Here is a 19,073-nt window from a genome sequence, read left to right as displayed (position 1 = left end):
TGAAATTAATTGAAACTTCAAAAGAAATTAATATTTCTTTCTGTTTGTGAAAAAAATAAAACCCTTCATTTGAAGCATTGGTTAAAGAACAACAACATTGCAAAATCGATTTCCTTTGGTCTCTCATTCTTGCTTTCAAATCACCAAAATCAAATGTCTGCGGTTTCAATGAAATGAGACACATGCGCCAATGAAATAATAGTTTTTTCCATAAAGATTGATCGTAAAGATCACGTTCCATAAATCCAAATCACATTGTGATGTAATGCTATCTTCTCTTTTTTTCTTTTTTTCTTTCTTTCATCCAAAATGGCATAAAGAAATGGCTTCACAGCATTAGAATCATTGAGTGAATTGTTGTTTGTTTTTCATTTAAATAAGGTTTGACTGACTTTTTTTCACCAAATACATTTTTCACTGTATTTTAATGAATTCAATTTCTTTACACTTCTTTTCTCTTTATATTAGTTTAATGCAAATATTAAGTGCTGTATCAGTTCCCGTTTTGATGGTTTTATTGTTTCAAAAGAAAAAATGTCACTGAAAATTGTATGTTTTCATTTTTGTTTCATTTTTTCATTTTTAAGTTATATTCAACAATGCTTTATTTATATATTCGTTTATTATTAATTCAATAATCATATTTAACAATTTTTAAACTTCAACAAATATTAAATCGTTTGTTTTTTGTGAATATATGATCGATTTTTTCATATATACCCCAACTCGTTGATCTTTTTATTTTTTGTTGATCTTTTCTATCAATTTCAACTCTTTTTCATTTTCATAACTTTTTTGCAACTTTTTTTAATTTTCACTATCTAATTACTAATATCATATATAACTTTATTTCATCTCATAAGTTCAGTGAAACAACGAGGTGCAAAGGGGAATAGGTCAAAGCTGTTGCAAGCAGCCGGGAAGGTGGGTGGGAAGGCTGACTTGCTGCAGTGAAACAACGAGGTGCAAAGGGGAATAGGTCAAAGCTGTTGCAAGTAGCCGGGAAGGTGGGTGGGAAGGCTAACTTGCTGCAGTGAAACAACGAGGTGCAAAGGGGAATAGGTCAAAGCTGTTGCAAGTAGCCGGGAAGGTGGGAATTATGGCAGGAGGGATGGAGGGTGGGCAGGTGGGCACACATTTTTGTAAAACCTCTTTTGTTCACTTGGGTTTGTATTTTTTCCTTTTATTTTCATAATAACTAATTTTATGTTTTTTATTTTAATTATCATTATGTGTATTGATATAAACGTGATATGAAAAACATTAAATACGTATGATTTTTATTTTCTTCTGTCTATCTAACTGTCCATACTTCTTGTAATTCTCTTTCCATTTCCTTTTAATATTATGCAAATATTTTCTGCATAATAATCGACATATTCATCATCTTCTTTTCTTTTTCTTTTATTGACTCTCTTTCTTTTCAACGCTTTTATTTCATTCACATAGGTTGACAACAATGAAGGGGCAGAAGCTGAAGCTGATGATGATGATGGAGTTGTGTCTGAGGCTGAAGCTGAAGTCGATGATGATGATGATGGAGTTGTGTCTGAGGCTGAAGCTGAAGTCGATGATGATGATGATGGAGTTGTGTCTGAGGCTGAAGCTGAGGCCGATGATGATGGTGATGGTGTTGTGTCTGAGGCATAAGAAGTGGATGAAGAATAAAGGTTTGTTGCAATATTTTCGTCTATATGCAGTATTTCTTTTAATGTTTGCGGTTGTCTCTTTTTCAATTTTCCTTTCTTTATCATATGTTTGATGTGATCGTGGATATTGTGCCATGACCTGAATATGAACTCTTTGTTTATTTCTGTTATTGTTTTTTTTTCAACCTCATACATTCTTTTAACTTTTTCATCATCTTCCTTTGTCCATTTAATTCTGCAAACATTGTTTTTCTCATTTCTTTTTCTTTTGTCAAACGTTAATTTCTTCTGATCGATTTCATTTTTGTCTGATAATTCCTTCTCATTATCTTTGTCATTCTCTTCATTCATGTTGCTTTTTTCCTTTTCTTTGTTATCTTTCAATTTCTTTTTCTCATATTTTCTCACGATATTAGTTGATGTGTTTATTTCTGCATGATTGCAAAATTCTTCAGCTGTTATATAGGGGTCTGCAATGTGCATAAACAGTTGTTGCTTGATGTAATTTCTCCAACAAAAAACAGCGCAGTTTGTTCGAAGAGTTGGGGTTTGCTTTTTTTCCCCTTATATTCAGTCATTGCCATTTTTTGTTTTATGAAATCATTTAATTCCATATTCTCTGCGCACATTCCAACGGACCCGCTTCTTATGTATCTGGCTTTCTTTGCTTTCTTGACTTCTTCTTCTTCAAAAAATATCTTCATTCTTTCTTCAACTTTCTCTTTATATTTCTCGTACGGATTCTTCTCATTCCCTTCCTTCATCTTCAAAACTATTCCATGAAACATTTCTAACTCCAACAACGTTTCATCCATTTCACTTTCATTTCTTCCCTCTTTGTATGGCATCACCAAACGTGATGAAACAATTGCCCTTCTTGCCACGTTCTTTATATATGTCATTTGGGCCAACCTGTATGGGACCCAACCAGCAATCAGCGCAGTCTTCTCAAGCACTGCCTTCTTTGAATCTTCATTTTTTCCACTCTTTATGAGGGCGGAGCATATGAATCCGCTTCGTAAAGAGTGGAAACTGAAGAGATTCCGGGGATATCCAGCATTCTCGGCCCTCTGCTTGAATCTTTCTCTCATCACATCTGTGGAGATTGGCCAAACAGGCCTTTCTCCATCAACTTCTTCTTTCTTTGTCATCCACTCACTCAATCTGACACCAACGCTTTTTTTCAGGTGCAAAGAAAACCAGTACACAGCATCATCGTCGCTACGACTCTCCTCCTCTCCTTCGATTGTGACGTGATGGTTCCAATGCGAGGAACCTTTTGTCCTGTTGTAACAAAGTGTAACAAGAAGTTTGTTTGTTTCCTTAGACTGTATTACTCTTTTTATGTCACTCATTTTTAGGCTAGATAATGTAATGGCTCTTGCACCAGTTTGAACTCCAATTAGATACAGAGATGCTTCCAAATATTTGCTTTCTAGCTCATCAGGGAGATTATGGACTATTCGAGCAACGTCCGAAATCAGCGCAGGTTCCCTTTCTTTTCCCTTTTTGTTCACTTCTTTGTCGTTTCTTAAATTTCTTATTGCTTCATTTATTGCTGCGTTTGTCTTGCTATTAATCTTTTTTCCCATTTTTTCTATATTTATTCTTTTTATAGAAGGGGTGATAACGTGCACAATGCTTGTCAATGAGTAGAAACATTCTTTACCGCAGAAAAGAATGAATCCCTTTGCGACTAATGGATGAAGAGGCCATATTGGGCACTCAACAAGCTTGCTCCACGTTTGCAGCAATCTTTGCACCCATGCATGCTTTCGAATAGTAGCGTCAGACCACAATGGACTTGGCTTCATGTACTGGAGAGCTTTTTCCTTTCCAACTCTTTTTGCAGCCAAGTCCATCCTTGTGGGGCGAAGGTATGGATTTTGTTCCGAAATGAAGTCAGTGAATGCGGATCCGCTTGACTGAGTAGAAGAACCGAATGAGAGAGTTTGAGAGGAAGTAAAAGAAAAAGGGATTTCTGTTTGTGTGGAGTGATTTGAGTAGAATATTTTTCTTAATGATGAATCTGATTCGTTTGATTGATAAGAGAAAACACTCTCTTCTTCATTTGAATCTGCTTTTTCAAGGTTCTGAAAGAATAATTCCATTTTATCTTTTCCCAATCTTTGAACAGATGTTATGTTCAAAGATGATATATCATCCTCTTCTAAATCTTCGTCATCTTCATCATCTGAGCTGCATTCATCATTGTCATTTTCGACATTTGAAGGTTTTTCAATTTCTTTTTCATTTTCCTCATTTCTATCATTTTTTTCAACATTGCATAATAAATCTTCGTTTGTGAGTGTTGTTTTATAAAAACGGGATGAAGAGGGAGTTGAAGTTACATTGTTAGCATTTTCAAAACTTGTTTTTGTAAACATTTGTTCTTTTTGTTGGTGTTTGAATTTGTAATGAACTGTTCAGTGATTCCGTATTGTTTAAAGAACACCTGCAAAAATGATTTTTCACATTTGACATGAAGATTTTTTATTTGGTGTCATTAATTCATTCATCAACTCAACAACTTTGGAGCATATTTCTTTTCTTTTTTCCAACTCATAATCTTCTTCATCAATTGAATTTTCAAGTGAATTTTTTGTTTCTGTCTGCACAGTTGTTGTTTCGTCTCTCTATAATTTTGTTCAATAAATAAATAATATTGAATGCATGTTTGAATCGATGCGAATAAATAACAAATTAATTCACAAACAGTTAACTTTAACTCTTTTTCTGAATTTGACTTGAAAAATTCTGTTGAATGTTCACTGGTTATTCCAGTGAGCATTTCAAACTCATGCTCCAGATCCATCACTTGATTGTTCATTTGTATTTGCTCCATAACAACAAAATCGACTTGTTTTCTATTTCAAAATTCAAAAATTTTGTCATGGGTTGGATCAAATTTTAACAATGAATATTAAAAAATAACGAAATTTTTGAAAAAAATAGAATAGAAAATAAGTTGAATGAAATTATTGATTATTTATAATTATCGTAGATTATCCAGAAATGTGTTTTATTCATTAATTACGTTTGTAACACCACCGAACACCCTAACCCTAACCTAATCATCTGAAACATACAAAATACAAAAATAAAGAAATTGTTATCAACTGAAACACACTTGAATTGCAGTTTTTGGAAAGGCACTCTGTTTTTTGAAAATTCTGTGAATCAGCTTTCTTTCGAAATTCATATCTTCTTGAATTCGTTCTTTTCAATAAAATCATAATTTATTTTGATCAAAATATACAATAAAAATTCAATTTTTATTTATGTCTTCAAACATTATCATGATATGTTCGAATAAGACTTAACTCATAGAAAAAACGAACTGAAAGCATTTTTATAAAAGAGAAAAATTGAAAAATAATATTATAATGGTATCTTTTTTTGATCTGTGGTGATTTTTCAAAAATTTTCTCCCATATTAATTTGTTTCTTTTTGATCACGATGAGAAGCTTTGAATTTTTCATATTTTGTGAGAGCCCTTTTCTTCTTGGGATTTTTCTGTTTTTTAAGAATGTTTCTGATTCTATCTCTGCAGCAGTTGTCTGATCTCCCTTCAAGAGCTTGACTAGCTTCCTTGAAAGAAGATCCATTTGTGATTAGTTGCAACAGTATTTTATCCTCCTCCGGAGTCCACTTTTTCCTTGATTTTGTTCCGACTGCATTGTTTATTGGACGATTTTCTCGAAGAAAATTTTTGACTTTTGGCTTTGTGAAATTTAACATTTTTTGTCCAGTTAAATATTGTTCAATGCTCGAAACGTAAGATAAAACAGCATCAGTGACATTTTTGGTTATTGAAAATTGTTTAAGCACTTCATCTCTTGACAATTTCAATATTGAAACATTCGATGTGTTATGAATTTTTTTGTTGCTCAAATAATTTGCAGCTGCCATTTTGTTCAAACGGATCACACATGAATATGGATAGTGAAGAACACTGCAAGTGGCTTTAATAATTTCGAGAACATGAAAATCAAATGTTAAAATGATTGAATCAATTTTCCAAGATGGTTCATTAAGTGTGATGTTGTGATAAACACTCGGTCCAGTTAAAGATTTGTCGAAAAATTCGTCTGATTCACAATTCCTTCAGACATAAGCAAACGATTTGCAATAACAATTGACTTCTCTGTTTCTTTAACATAATTCCATTGTGCAGCTGACCCAGCTTGCCAATTTCCAACAAGGGCAGTTGCCTCAATAATTGAATCTCTTTTTGATGGGTCACTTCTTCCTTTGATTAGTGCAGAGCAAATAAAACCAGATCTGAACGAATGGTATCCAAAAATGTTGTCTGGATATCCAGCTTGCTTTGCTCTTTTCTGCAATCTAACTCTCATCACGCCCTTGCGAATTCCCCACAAATATTGTCGTCCCAATTGATCAAGATCCCATTCATTGAATTCTGTGAGAGATAATCCATATTCTTCAACTAAAGATTGCTCCAACCACCAAACCACATTTAATGTAGATTTATTTGCAATATCTCCTTCAACAGTTACACAATGATCGTCACCTCTCACCCCCTTTCCACACTCCAAATTTATTGTTACTTTAACGAATGTGGAATTTTCTTTGGAGAAAACTCTAACAATGTCCTGGAGTCTTATGTGAGAACATGTGTGCGCTCTAGCTCCTGCAGAAAGCGCAAATAAAAACAAAGACACCTCCAACGGTTTTTCTACAACCAAATCAGGATAGCAATTCTAAATCCACTCCAAATCTGTCACAATCAGTGGCTGCTTTTGCCACTTCATTTCTTCGTCTTTTTCATATTGTTTAGATCTTCTTTTTCTTTCTTTTTTCAACTCCACAAATTTCTGTACTTCACACATTGCGCGATTCATGCTCTTTCGAACTTTTTCATCTATTGGAACACCTGTTCGTAATTCCGATATTTGAAATATACTATTGATAATACTGCATTGAACAGATTTATAGTTGTATCCAGCCCCAATCCCCAAAAGTTTAATGAAACCGAAGATTGGTTTTGGTTGAACGGGCCAAGGTTCAATTTTTCGAGTTTGGCAGTAATCCATGTTCATTTTGAAAGCCCAACAGTGATTTTTGACAGTGTCCTTGCTGAACGGTAACCCATCATCGAAAAATGGATTTAATTCATCTATGGAATAATTTCGAAGAATTTCTGAGAATTTTGTTGGAGAATCCAATTCAAATCGTGTGGTTGACAAAGCAGGAGTGGAGGTTAAAGATGGTTGCAAAGAAAGTTTTTTCAGCTCAGTTTGATTAAATGGTACATCCATATCTTGCAGCTCCAAGGCTGCTGCTATTTCAATAATATCAGTTGCAGTGTCATTAAGACTTTTTGATTTGCTTTCAATTTCATTCATTTTTCTTTCAATAAAGAAATATTGTCTTCTGAACACAGCACTGATTTTTTGCGAAGTATAGGTTTTGATTTCATTGATGATGAATAATGAGGAGTGATTTTCTTTTTTCTTTTCACGACATCTGATGATGATGAGATGAAATTGCAGTCAGTGATTGTCTCATCAAAATCTTCTAATGATGAATCGATGATAGATCAAAGAATAGAAGAAGATGATGTTGAATTTGAATCAGTTATTTTTACAGATAAATCACTTATATCACTCTCGGACTGTGGAACATAATCTTCATCGTTTTTCTCATTTTCTTTTTGAATTGTGAACGACTTTGTAATGATTGACATCTTGTTTATACACTCTTCTTTTGCTTTTCTTTGCGGCCTGGTTGAAGTTAAAGCACTTTCAATTTCAGCGTTTATTTTTTTAGTTGATTTTTTTGTCACTCTTTTTCTTCTCCTCAATTTTTTTGATTTCACACTTTTGAATTTCACAGATTCATTTTCTGTTTTCTCATTTTCATCTTTCTCTTCTTTTTTCTCATTTTCCATTTTTTTGCAATCATCGGATGATGATTCATTTAACACTTCAGCGAGTATTTCATCAATCGGAATTGCTTCCAAGTCGAATGGATCCTCTATTGAATTCTGTGATGAAAGAAGCAGATTCAGTTGATTTTGACTGTTCAATTAATTTTGCTTCTGAAGATGACACTGATGCGGATGTGTAGTGAAGAGTTGAAGAATAATTAGCTGATGCAATTTCTGTGAGTGAATCGTGTATTTCTTTGTTCTTTTGCTCAAACTTGTTTCCTCTTCTTCCTCTTTTGCACTTGTAATGTTTTTTCGCTCATTTTCCAAACAAGAACAATTCTGTTGAGAGCTGTACTGTTTGTTGTTTAACTTTGACTTTCGCTTTCCACTTGCTTTTTTCGCTTTTGTGGATACAAAATTTGTCGATACCATGAATTGAATACACTTTTCGTTCAGATTCTCCTTTTTTGAATCGAAAAGTGGTCGAGGGGAGGGAGATTGATGTTTGAACGGTCTCAAATGACTCAACGTTGGCTGAGGAGGTGAGGTCATTAACTTTGTTGTATAGAAATCAACAACTGGGACTTCTTCATTATCAAAAAAATTCGATAGCCAAGTTGTAATAGAATCTGTTTTGTTTGAATCATCATCCAACTGTGAAGAATCATTTTCCAATTCTTGTAATTCTTTTTCGTTGATGTTTTTTTCAATTCTGAGCATTGGTGCAGAAACGATATTTTTGCAGAATTGTTGAATTGAACCAATTCTTATAGGAGAAGAAGGAAGTGGAATTGACTTTGAAGTTGATGGAGATAAGACAGAGATTGTTGGAGAAATCGGAGGAGTGGAAGGAGGAGGAGAAAAAAAGCCAGGTTGTGAGGGAGATAGAATCGGAGAAATATCTGCATGTTCAGATACTTCATTTTCTTTGGTCCTTTGATGCATTCTTTGATTATTTCCTGAAAATACAAATTTATATAAGAAGTGATTCATTAAGAATAATATTAAAACTATGATGATTCATTCCAAAAACGCAAAAGAAAACGAATAAAGAAAAAAATAGAATTGATATAAAAATGGAATGAAATAAAAATATAACTCAAACTATTTGTTCTTTTTTTCAACAAAACTTTTTATTGCAAATAACAATTTGAAGATGGCTATCGAATATCAGATTTAAAAACTCGTTTTCAAATAAGAACAAGATTTTAAACCAGTCCGAACTATTAATTGAAAGAATGTTTTTTTATTTATAAAAAAGATCATCATGAAGATTTTTATTTGTTTTTGACTGTTTTTGTTTTTGAAGAATAAAAAATTTGCAAGCTAATATTGCTTGTTTCGCGCAAAAATAAGGAGAAAAAACGAAGTTTCGATTATGAAATGAAAATAGAAAAATAAAAATAACTTGCAAAAACAAAGTTAAAATAATTAAAGTTATTTAAAGAAATGAAGTTGATGTTGTCCAACGATTGCATTTAAGGTGAAAAAATCAAAAAATAATGTAATGAGAAATAACTGATATATGATTGTTTTATTCGAAAAAAATATATAAGTTCTTATATTGTCGTTATTTGTCAAAAATATTTATGAAACTTTTCAAACCTGAAATTTTTCCGTTCTTTTGATATCAGAACAACATTTTTTCTTTAAAAATCAAAACGTATTATGTTTGTGATCAAAAAAATTGTTTTTTTGAAAGTATTCGATATGATGTTTCCCACATAAAAAAAGGAAAAACAATGATCAAAAAAAGCAGCAAAGGGCAAAAATGTGTAAATTCGTAAAATGATCAAAAAATTAAAATGTCAGGGTTATGACAAACGCTAATTCCACCACACTCCATAACACAAACCTAAAGTTTCATTTTCGTTAGAGATTTTCCATTTTATGGATATTAAACACTCCATTTCGTTTCAGTTCACTTTTGGAATGTGAAAAAGTGAGAAATATATATGAAAATTTTAAATGTTTGAATTGAAAACAAATTCAACCTGTTTCAAATGAACATAACAAAAAACCTGAATGGAACTTCAATAAACTATTAAATTAAAAGATAATGAATATATCAAACCCAATAATTCAATGAAAATATGAAAACATGAGAGATTATATGACAGTTGTTAATAGTCGAATGCAAAAGCAAAAATACTTGACAGACTTTTTCGACTCTTTCGTAAATGACAGATGTTATTCTTGAAAAAATAACATTTGATAACCTTCAACAGGAATGTTCAATGTATCAGACATATTGAATTCTAACGAAAATAACTGAAACATTTAGTATTCATCACCGTTTTGTTTAACGTGATCTCCATCACTTTCATCTGAAAATGCTTCAAAAAAATAATCTCCTTCTTCTTCAGCATCATCCTCGGCACTTTGAATTTGATTCGCTCCACTTTCTCGTAACAAATTGAGCCTTTTCTGCTTCTTTATTATGTTTCTAATTCTGTCGCTACATGCATTTGCAGATCTGTGTGGAAGAACTTTGCTGATCTTTTCAAAATCGCAATCATTCAGCACCATTGATTCCAGAGTCTCTGTTTCTTTCGCAGACCATCTCATTCGAGATGGATTATTTGTGATGCAATTCCATTCTCTTCTTTCTCTGATCTTTTTTCTGATTTCTTTGCCAGTCACTTCCAACTTGACAGTACCATCGAGATATTCCTTTATCGTTGACAAACATTCAGTACCGATTGAAACGATATCACTTCCTTTCCGCTTCAGTTGTACCAACACCAACTCCTTCGATTTCTGCACCCACTTTTCTGACATCCTTGCTTCTTTGTTGAACAGTTTCAGATACCTCACAGCAGTCATTCGACACAATTTGATGCAGTGAACGTATGGATAGTGAAACTTTCTGCATGCACATTTGACAACCTTCCGAACAAAAAAGTTGAATGCATCTATTATTGAGTCCCTTTTCCACTCTCTTTCACTAATGACAATATCATGAAACACTGAAGGGTCTGACAGATCAGCGCTGAACACAACATCCTCCTCAAGAACTTCTCTTGGGAAGTTCAATCTGTTTGCCACGATAGTTCCTCGAGTCGTTCTGTCAACGTATTGCATTTCCACAGGCGAGCCAAGTTTCCAGTTAGCAATGCACGCTGTAGTCTCCAGAATATTTTCTTTCAACTCTGGGTTGTTTTCGATTTTCAATAGTGCTGAACAGATGAACCCGGAACGAAAAGAATGAAATCCAAACATCTGCTCAGGGTAGCCCGCTTGTTTCGCTCGCTTTTGTGAACGAGCCCTCATTGCACCTTTCCTCATTCCCCAAAGGAAATGAGATCCTAGTTCACCTTAATCCCAAGTGTCAAATATTGTTAAAGATAATCCATATTGGATTACCAAATACTCCTTCAACAACCATATCACGTTCAGATTGTTCTTTTCTTTGATGTCACCTTCAACCGTGACACAGTGATCATCATTTCTAATGCCCTTTCCGCATGCCAATTTGATAGTGACCTTGACAAATGATGAACCATCTTTGGAAAACACTCTCACGATATCTCACAGACGAATTCTGGAGCACGTCAGACTCCTTGCTCCCGTTGCGAAAGTAAAAAAAAAAAAAAAACAGAGAAGCCTCTCTCGGCTTTTCCACATTCCAATCTGGAATGCAAGAAAGGATTCTATCCAAGTCCCGAACAATAAGCGGTTCTTCATGTTTTGTGACACATTGAAACTCCTCCAATTCGTCATTATCAAACATTTGATCTCTTTGAAATCGAATTTCTGCAATTGCCAATAGTGCCATCTTTCTTTCTTCTTGTGTGACAATTTCTTCGGTTCTATACCATGAAATAAAATACAATGAGGGAAGAATCGAATCTCTCAAACTTTTAATTGAATATCCAACGGCAGCTCCTAACAGTTTTTAAAATCCGTATACAGCATCCATGTTGAGCGGCCAAGGCTCATGATTTAATTTTCTGCAGAATGAAACAAACATTGCATAGACCCAAGCATGTGTTTTTTTCTTGTCCTTACTAATTGGCAGGCCTTTTTGCAGATAAGGCTCAAACGTCTCTCTGTTAAATGAACGTAGTGCAATAGAAAATTTTGAAGGAGTTTGGTATCCACTTCTTGAGGAATTGTCCACAGGATTTTCACAAGCTGGCGTGTGCAAATTCAAAGGCCTCAGCACATCTCCTGAAACTCCATAAATATCCATATTCGTTAATGGTTCCTTTGGTTTATCATCGAATAATATTGATTCTTTAAATGTTCTGTTCTCGGCTTTTATAGCTTCAAAATTCTGATGAATGAGTTGCTTATTTTCCTCTGTCATTAACACTGACTTCCTCTTCATTTTCGGACGACCAACTTTTGAATGCTGAACAAAATCATTCCGATCACTCAATTTCTTTTTCTCTTTCTTTTCATTACTCCTTCTTGATATTATTTAAAATGCTCTTGATGTAGATCCATCATTTAATTCGAGCGAATTCGGCAAACAAGCACAATGAACATTTTCATTACAGGAATGTTGAAAAGAAAAATTATCATCATTTCTCTCACCATCATTCATCTTCACAATCTTTCTTCTTTCTTCCAACGAAATGCTTACAATTTTTTCCAAGCAAGCTTTTTTGCTAACCCTTTTCGGGAGAATCCGAAGAGATCCAGTGGAAGAAAATTCATTTGAACTTTCAAACATATTCTCCTCCTCATTTTCTGTCGAGCTTTTTGAGCCTGTTCTGGCTTTTCTTTTCTTTCTTTTTGTGCGCTTTTCGTGGGTCAGGTTTTTATGATAAAAAAATGAACTGAACAAGGTTTCTTCTTGATGGGACATGCATTCTGCTTCGTTTGTAATAAAATCAACACCTTCAATCTGCCTCTCCTTTTCATGTTCATCATTCAAATTAGTAAATGCATGATTCATTTATTTGTTAGCTGATGTTGTGTTGCATTTTTTGTTTGTATCATCTCTTTTTCTTGGCCTTCCTCTTTTCTTTTTGATTGATGAATTGTTAGTTGCTCCAACCACTCTATCATTAGAAGTTCCTCCAGATAATCCCTCCTCCATTTCAATTTCATAAAATGTTTCTGTTGTTTTTGTTTTTCCAAAATCCTTCATTCTTTCGTTGAAATCAGTTAAACTTAAACTTGCAGATTTTAGTTGAATTGCTAAACTATCATGAATAAAGTGCTCCTCCTCAAAATGTCTTACGTCATTTGCTCCTCCCGTGCATTTTTGATGTTCGTTTTTTGATTTTAAATATTTGTCAAAGTCATAATGCTCCTCCACGTTTGAACAAACATTTTGCTCCTCCAATTCTTCCTGCTTTTAGAGATTTTCCAAAGTTGATCCAAATCCTCACTTTTTGAAATATAAAGAGGGCGGGGATAGATGGAAACGTGATGAAACTCACAAATTGAATCGAGCAAAGGTTGAGGAGGGAGTGATTTGAAGATTGACGAATAATAGTCGATTTTTGGACAATTTGGTTCTTTCGTTAAACGAAATAACCACTCTGTCAAAGATGGAACATCATCTCCATTTTTCTCTTTTTCTCAATTTTTCGAAGAAGATGGTGAAGGGGAAGGAGTGTTTGATCGAGAAGGATACATTGATGTTGATAATCGAGGAGTTGAAGTCACATTGTCATAAATATTGGATTGGGAAGTTTCGGAAAAGCGGAGAGGAGAAAGCGGAGGCATAATTTGAGCAGGAGAAGAAGGCGGAGTGACGAGATACGAAGAAGGAGGAGAGAAAAAGCCGGGCTGCGAAGGGGAAAGGACTGCGTGCTTGCTGATTTTCAACGATTCTTCTTTCTTTTTCCGTTCGAAGCTTTTATTGAATTTATCTTTTTAAATAAATGAATATCAGATTTGTGAAATTAATGAAATGAATGAAAAAAAACAAACTTTTGTAATTCATAGCTCTTCCACTTAAAGAAAAATCAAATATTATTATAAATATAAGACAAATAAAAATAATCAAAGACCACACAGGCGATCTTGGCTCTTTGTGAAATTTCGAATCATATTTCGTGAAAGCAAATCAATAGAATAATTCTATTGTTATGAATTAATAACAGATGAAATATAAAGCATATAAATACTCCAATTAAAGATTGGTTTTATGAATATGTTCATTCAATCAAAAGAAAACATACAAAGTTAGGAGTTTATAGGAGCTGAATCAGAATAACAATTGGATAAAAAACAATGAAAATCGGATAACATATTAATTAATAAAGCATACGATGTTTCAATTGAAAACCAAAAGTTGCTAAATGTTCCTGTGTGTGTTTCCCTTGAAAGTTTTGATTTCAAATTTTATTGCGGTTAATTTTATTGATCAAAAATTTCCAAATTCAAAAAAGTTTTCTGTTATTTCTCAATGAAGACCTTTTTGTGATAAATCAAAAAAAATATGAAAAATCAAAAAAAATTTACTTTTCATTTGAACACTCTTTTGATGAACAAATATCAGCAAATGGAGCAATCCGATGTTGGGCAACCTAGAAATGCGATTTTTGATCGTCTTAACAGATTTTCTTGACAAACACATATTTTTTTGAAATTTTGGAATTTTTTGTAATTTCTTGAAATTTTTTGCATCTTTCGAGAATATTCATTTTTGCCCACATAAGCCCTATTGCCGACCTGTTCACACGCAGACGTCGCCTTTGTATCTAACCCACCCTAGTCACATGAAATCATAATTAATCAAAGTGATGAAGAAGATGAACTTGTTCCAAAAGCAAGAAAGAGAAATAGTTCGAAAATCGTTCGAGAAGCTTGGCTTTGTGAAAAGCTTGAAGAAGAAAACAAGGATGAAGAAGATTTCTCAGAAGAAAGCTCAATCATTGAAAGCTTGGTTATCAACAGAAGAAAATGCAGCAGTTTATCCAGAAAATTAAGTGAAAAATCAAGATCGCTCTCTGCCATTGCCGAAAAGGAAAATATTTCCAAAGATGTGGATCATTTCAACACGGACAAAGTTCGTGTCAATGACATGTCTGAAGAATGCATCAATCCTTGTGGAAAATTTCCCGCAGCTTTATAACAGAACACACAGAGTCAGGAGAAGATAGCAATGAAGACTATGACTATTGCGACTTTGAAAATCCATACATTGGGATTTCTCAAAAGCTGGACGCAATCAACTCTTGCAAAAAGCGAAAAATAGATAAATCCGATTGTGAAGAAAGTGATTTCATTCAAAATGAAGAAATAGAAAACGAAAATACCATGGCGTTGGATTCTTTATAAACCTCAGTCCATACTTCACTTTGTCACCAAAACAAAAATGAAATCAGTAATCTTCATGATGCTTCAACACGCGATTATGAAACTTCGAAGACTATCCTGTCAGAGAAGAGCACAAAAATTAACATTTCTCTCCTTGCTGCAGCTAAAGAAGATGTTGAAGCAGATGCACTTGGTGAAAATAGGAAATATATGGAGGAGCATTTTGATGGATTACAACATTTGGAGGAGAGTGCCCCAGATGTGCCAGTTGAGGAGGAGTTTGTCCTTAATGGGCACAACGAGGAGGAGCACATTTGAGATGTCCAACATGTTGAGGAGTGCTTTGATGTTTGTCATGTGATACAAAATGAGTGCGATGTTGACGTTTCGAACAACGGAGCGAAAATTTTGAAGACTTCGCAAACAGATGTGTTTTATTGCAGACAAATTAAAGCAGATGAACAAGAGCGAAAGAGGAAATTGTTGGAGGATCACTTCGTTCGTTTGAAAAATCTGGAAGCGGAATTTGCAAAAAAGAAAAAGAGAGAAGAACAGCGTCTTCAAAAAGATCTGCTGCTTGGAAGTGAGGTTCCTGAAAATGAAGATGATTCATTTTCCGATTCAAACAAAGAAGAATACTTTGGGCAACAAATAATCAGGAAGAAATATTTCGGTACAATGAAAACAGATATGAAAGATGCAAAAAGAAGGGAAATGGATGGAATGAAATTGAGAAACATCAAAAAGAAGAATAAAAAACAAATGGAAGATGATAATGAGTGTGATGTTGATGAATGTGATATTGCAGATAAAGATGAAGATGAGGGAGAAAAATGTCACGGTTCTCAGAGATATGAAGATATGTCTGAAATGTTAAAAAAGTGGAATTTGTATCTTGACAAAACAAATGATTGTCCAACACTATTGGGTTCTGCATTGCAGAATTACGACAAAACCAATATGGACAATTACATTAACGAATCAAGAGTTTATGCAGCATCAACATTGAAAAAACACACATGGATTTTGCGATTGTATAATTTCTCTGTGAAATCCCTTGATTTTAAGCTTTTTCCAATGGAAATTGAATGTATTCGCGGATTTCTCAGATTTCTTGCATAAGAATGCAGATACTGTGTGTGGTCAATTCAGTGTGTTGTAAGTCCTTCATTGAAAAGGATTCAAAGTAAAATGTTCAACAAACCGATTGACAGTGTTTTGGATTATTAAATGGGTCATTATTTTTGAAATCATACAATTTTTCGGTCCATGAATTTTGCAACAAATCAGCAATGTTTTTCAAAGATAATCGAATTTAATGTGTTATTTTTGGTATTTTCTTTTCATTACCTATTCATTTTGATGTTTTAAATTCTTATTTTTTATCATTTATTTTTTGCTTTGATCAAATATGATGTATATCAAAAATTTTATGAATATTGTGTTTCGGAAAATATTTTTCTTCAAGTCATTCATTTGAACGATAAAAAGAAACTATTCTTTCTGTGGTTGCTGAGGATGCGAATAGCGAACATGATATTGAGCATGTGGATTCGGTAAGGATTTCCTGTTTAAAATGCAATAATTGGTTTGACCAAATCATTTGCTTTTCTTTGGTTGAATACTGAAGAGTCGATTGAAAAGAAAGAAGAATAATTTCAATTTTTTCAATGAATTGATCTCTTAGGTGAAATATCGAATATGAAAGAGAAAATTTCGAAATTTGAAAGAATGGCAGAAAAAGAATGTTTGAGTTGTTGATAAAAGTGAAAAAGGTGATGAATCTATCATTTGAATAAGAAAATGAAGCGAATGAAGAGATAACAAGAAAACAAAGGTTTTGAGCGTTTTTGTATTATATTTCTTATTCTTCGTTTGTGGAATTTAGAATATTCTGGATTCACTCACAGCATGATAATATTATTTAATAAGGATATTAATCATTTCACAGAAATCTGTTATTACAACATTTAACAGATGAGAAGAGTCCGCTTTCCCGAACACAAATTAGTTGATGCCTTGCTGATAAACCGAACTTATTTTGTTGTTTTGGATTAGTAACAACAAACAGTATTGCATTTCAATGTGGCATATGAATATCTGGAATTTTTTATGAACGTTAATTGGAGATAGAAAGGAATCCAAGTTGATCAAATTGGAAAAGCGTTTAATAATCCTTCAAAAATGGATTTTTTTTTTCAAATGGAAAAAGAAGGAAATAAAGAATTAATAGCAAGTTTCAATGAATCATAATCATTTCAAGTTGTTAAGAACTTATATTTTCTCACACACAAAAATCAGTCTAATTATTCCATGATCGCCTGAGGAAATGCATTGAAATTTGCTGATGAAAATTGTAATTTTTATATTTTCTCCATTCACAATATAATAAACAATCGATAATCTTCTGGATTTTTGATAAAGAAATATTTTGAGAATGCTTCATTTTTGAATTCAAAAACAAAAGAAAACAAAACAAAAGAAAAGAAAGAAAGAAAATTGAAAACTGATAACTTTATTCTAATTTTCTTTTTCTTTTTTTCCACTTTCTTTTTATTTTCATTCTAGCTCCATGAGAATACTGATTTGTATTCATTTGCAATTGGACTGAATGTGAAACGTGCTGCTGTTCCATTCAATTCACAACTTCAGTTCTGCTAATCAAAATATCCCTCTCCTCCCCAGATCTCTGGCTGTCCCTCCACCCATCATGAAACTTAAATCACCTAATGCCGTGGATGAAGATTGCGAAAGTTCGTTCATCACATCATCTTCAGAAAACATGCTTGTTCTTATGGGTTTGTATGTGGGAATCCAGTGGTAAAGCTGATCGAAGAATGACGTGCTGTATGATTTCAGAAGATGCGATTGAACTTTTTAAGATTATAAAGCATCTGATGATTTAGTTCGCGATCAAACAGATTTTGAAGCTTTAATACTGCACAATTGAAAACTTGTTGTTAAATTCTTATTTAAACCTCTTATTTTTATACAAACTCCAAATGAAGTATTTAAAATCCACTTCTTTCAACTTTTTTCTCTTCTTCTTCACATTTGCTCCCTTTGGGTGTGCTTTTTCAATCGATTTCGCATGCTTCATTTCACTTCCATTTGACAAGTCTGTTTTCGACTGACTTTCGGAATTTCCACTGGAAAAAAACTTCTCTGAAAGTTGAAATAAAACTCCCAATAAATTTATTAAAAGATTATTGAAAAAGAAGATATCATTATGCTATTCGGAAAATTAGTTCCAGAGAAGATTGAAAGAATGATGAGTTGAATATCTGAATGGGAAAAAGAAGGCAATGATACAATAATTGTGAAGAAAAAAAAGAAGAGAATGATCTTTCTTCTTTGTATTCATCAATTACAAGCTGTGTTTGCTTTGCCTTCTTTTTTGAATTCACTTTTTTTGACTGTTTCTTTTGTTTCATCTTTTTTTTTTGTTTGGCTGAAGAAGAAAAAACAAATGAAGAGGATAAAGAAGAAGAGAAAGAAGACAAAAAAAAAAAAAAAAAAAAAAAAAAAAAAAAAAAAAAAAACGAACGAAGAGGAAAAGGATGAAAATGAGGAAAAGGAAAATGGAGAGGTGGAGGAAGAGGAAAATGAAGAGGAAGAGGAAGAGGAAGAAGAGAAGATAAGAATAAAAGAGAAGGAAAATGTGCAAAGGAATGAATGAATTGGAGTTACTCGAATCGCTGAAAAAGACTTTTTTCTGATTGTTATCAAATTTTTCCTTTCTTTTTCTTCTTCTTCTTTTTTTTCCTTTCTTTTTCTGACTTCACAATAAAAATTTCAAAAAAATCAGAATTCGAAAAAGCTTTTTTGATTCAAACGAATGTATTATAATATAAAATGTTAAAAGAAAAATTATCATTGTTAAATTTTCTGTTTAAAAAAAATCAAATATTTCATGTTAGCTTGTGATAATATTCTCGTGTCCTTCTTCTTCCATCTTTTAATGCACTTTCCTTTTTGTTTCTTTTCATTCCTCTTCCTCCATTTCATTTCCCCCTCTTCGTTCAATCTTTTGGAAATATACACAAAGAAATTCAAACAATTTTTTGTATATATTTCTCGAAACGTTGTTTGATGAATTTCTACCAAAACAGCATCAACAGCGCCACCTCTCAGCAAGTCTTCAACTTTCACATTCCAGTTTAATGCTGCATTTCTCAAGATAAAAATGCACTTGTGACTGATTTTTCTGAAAATTTCCTTTGCTGCTCGAAATACATTCACATCACTGCTGACAAGCTCAACAAGTTCTTCGTTCCATAATTTGCAAGAGTGAAAGAAATCT

The 19,073-nt window shown here is 33.1% G+C and overlaps 4 protein-coding genes across 4 annotated transcripts; 1 reads left to right on the top strand and 3 right to left on the bottom strand.

Annotated features, from left to right (window-relative positions):
* Nucleotides 1-1,253: 1,253 nt before the first annotated feature.
* MONOS_16906 (uncharacterized protein) lies at nt 1,254-1,650 on the top strand (the record flags this gene model as incomplete). Its single annotated transcript, XM_067869779.1, has 2 exons — nt 1,254-1,271; nt 1,450-1,650. 2 exons carry the CDS (start codon nt 1,254-1,256, stop codon nt 1,648-1,650), a joined length of 219 nt encoding a protein of 72 aa, XP_067736647.1.
* A 457-nt stretch (nt 1,651-2,107) lies between these two features.
* Nucleotides 2,108-3,760, bottom strand: MONOS_16905 (uncharacterized protein; the record flags this gene model as incomplete). The annotated part of the gene is made up of 1 exon (XM_067869778.1): nt 2,108-3,760. One exon carries the CDS (start codon nt 3,758-3,760, stop codon nt 2,108-2,110), a length of 1,653 nt encoding a protein of 550 aa, XP_067736646.1.
* Nucleotides 3,761-5,717: 1,957 nt separating this feature from the next.
* Nucleotides 5,718-7,019, bottom strand: MONOS_14101 (uncharacterized protein; the record flags this gene model as incomplete). Its single annotated transcript, XM_067866876.1, has 2 exons — nt 5,718-6,349; nt 6,590-7,019. The coding sequence occupies 2 exons, from the start codon at nt 7,017-7,019 to the stop codon at nt 5,718-5,720; spliced, it is 1,062 nt and encodes a 353-aa protein (XP_067736645.1).
* Nucleotides 7,020-9,826: 2,807 nt separating this feature from the next.
* Nucleotides 9,827-10,934, bottom strand: MONOS_14102 (uncharacterized protein; the record flags this gene model as incomplete). Its single annotated transcript, XM_067866877.1, has 2 exons — nt 9,827-10,863; nt 10,913-10,934. 2 exons carry the CDS (start codon nt 10,932-10,934, stop codon nt 9,827-9,829), a joined length of 1,059 nt encoding a protein of 352 aa, XP_067736644.1.
* Nucleotides 10,935-19,073: the final 8,139 nt, after the last annotated feature.

Source organism: Monocercomonoides exilis (genome assembly GCF_001643675.1).
Source record: "Monocercomonoides exilis strain PA203 chromosome Unknown scaffold1-2713096, whole genome shotgun sequence".
NCBI lineage: Eukaryota > Preaxostyla > Oxymonadida > Polymastigidae > Monocercomonoides > Monocercomonoides exilis.
The sequence above is the reverse complement of the archived record's forward strand: the minus strand, read 5'-3'. Positions and strand labels throughout refer to the sequence as shown.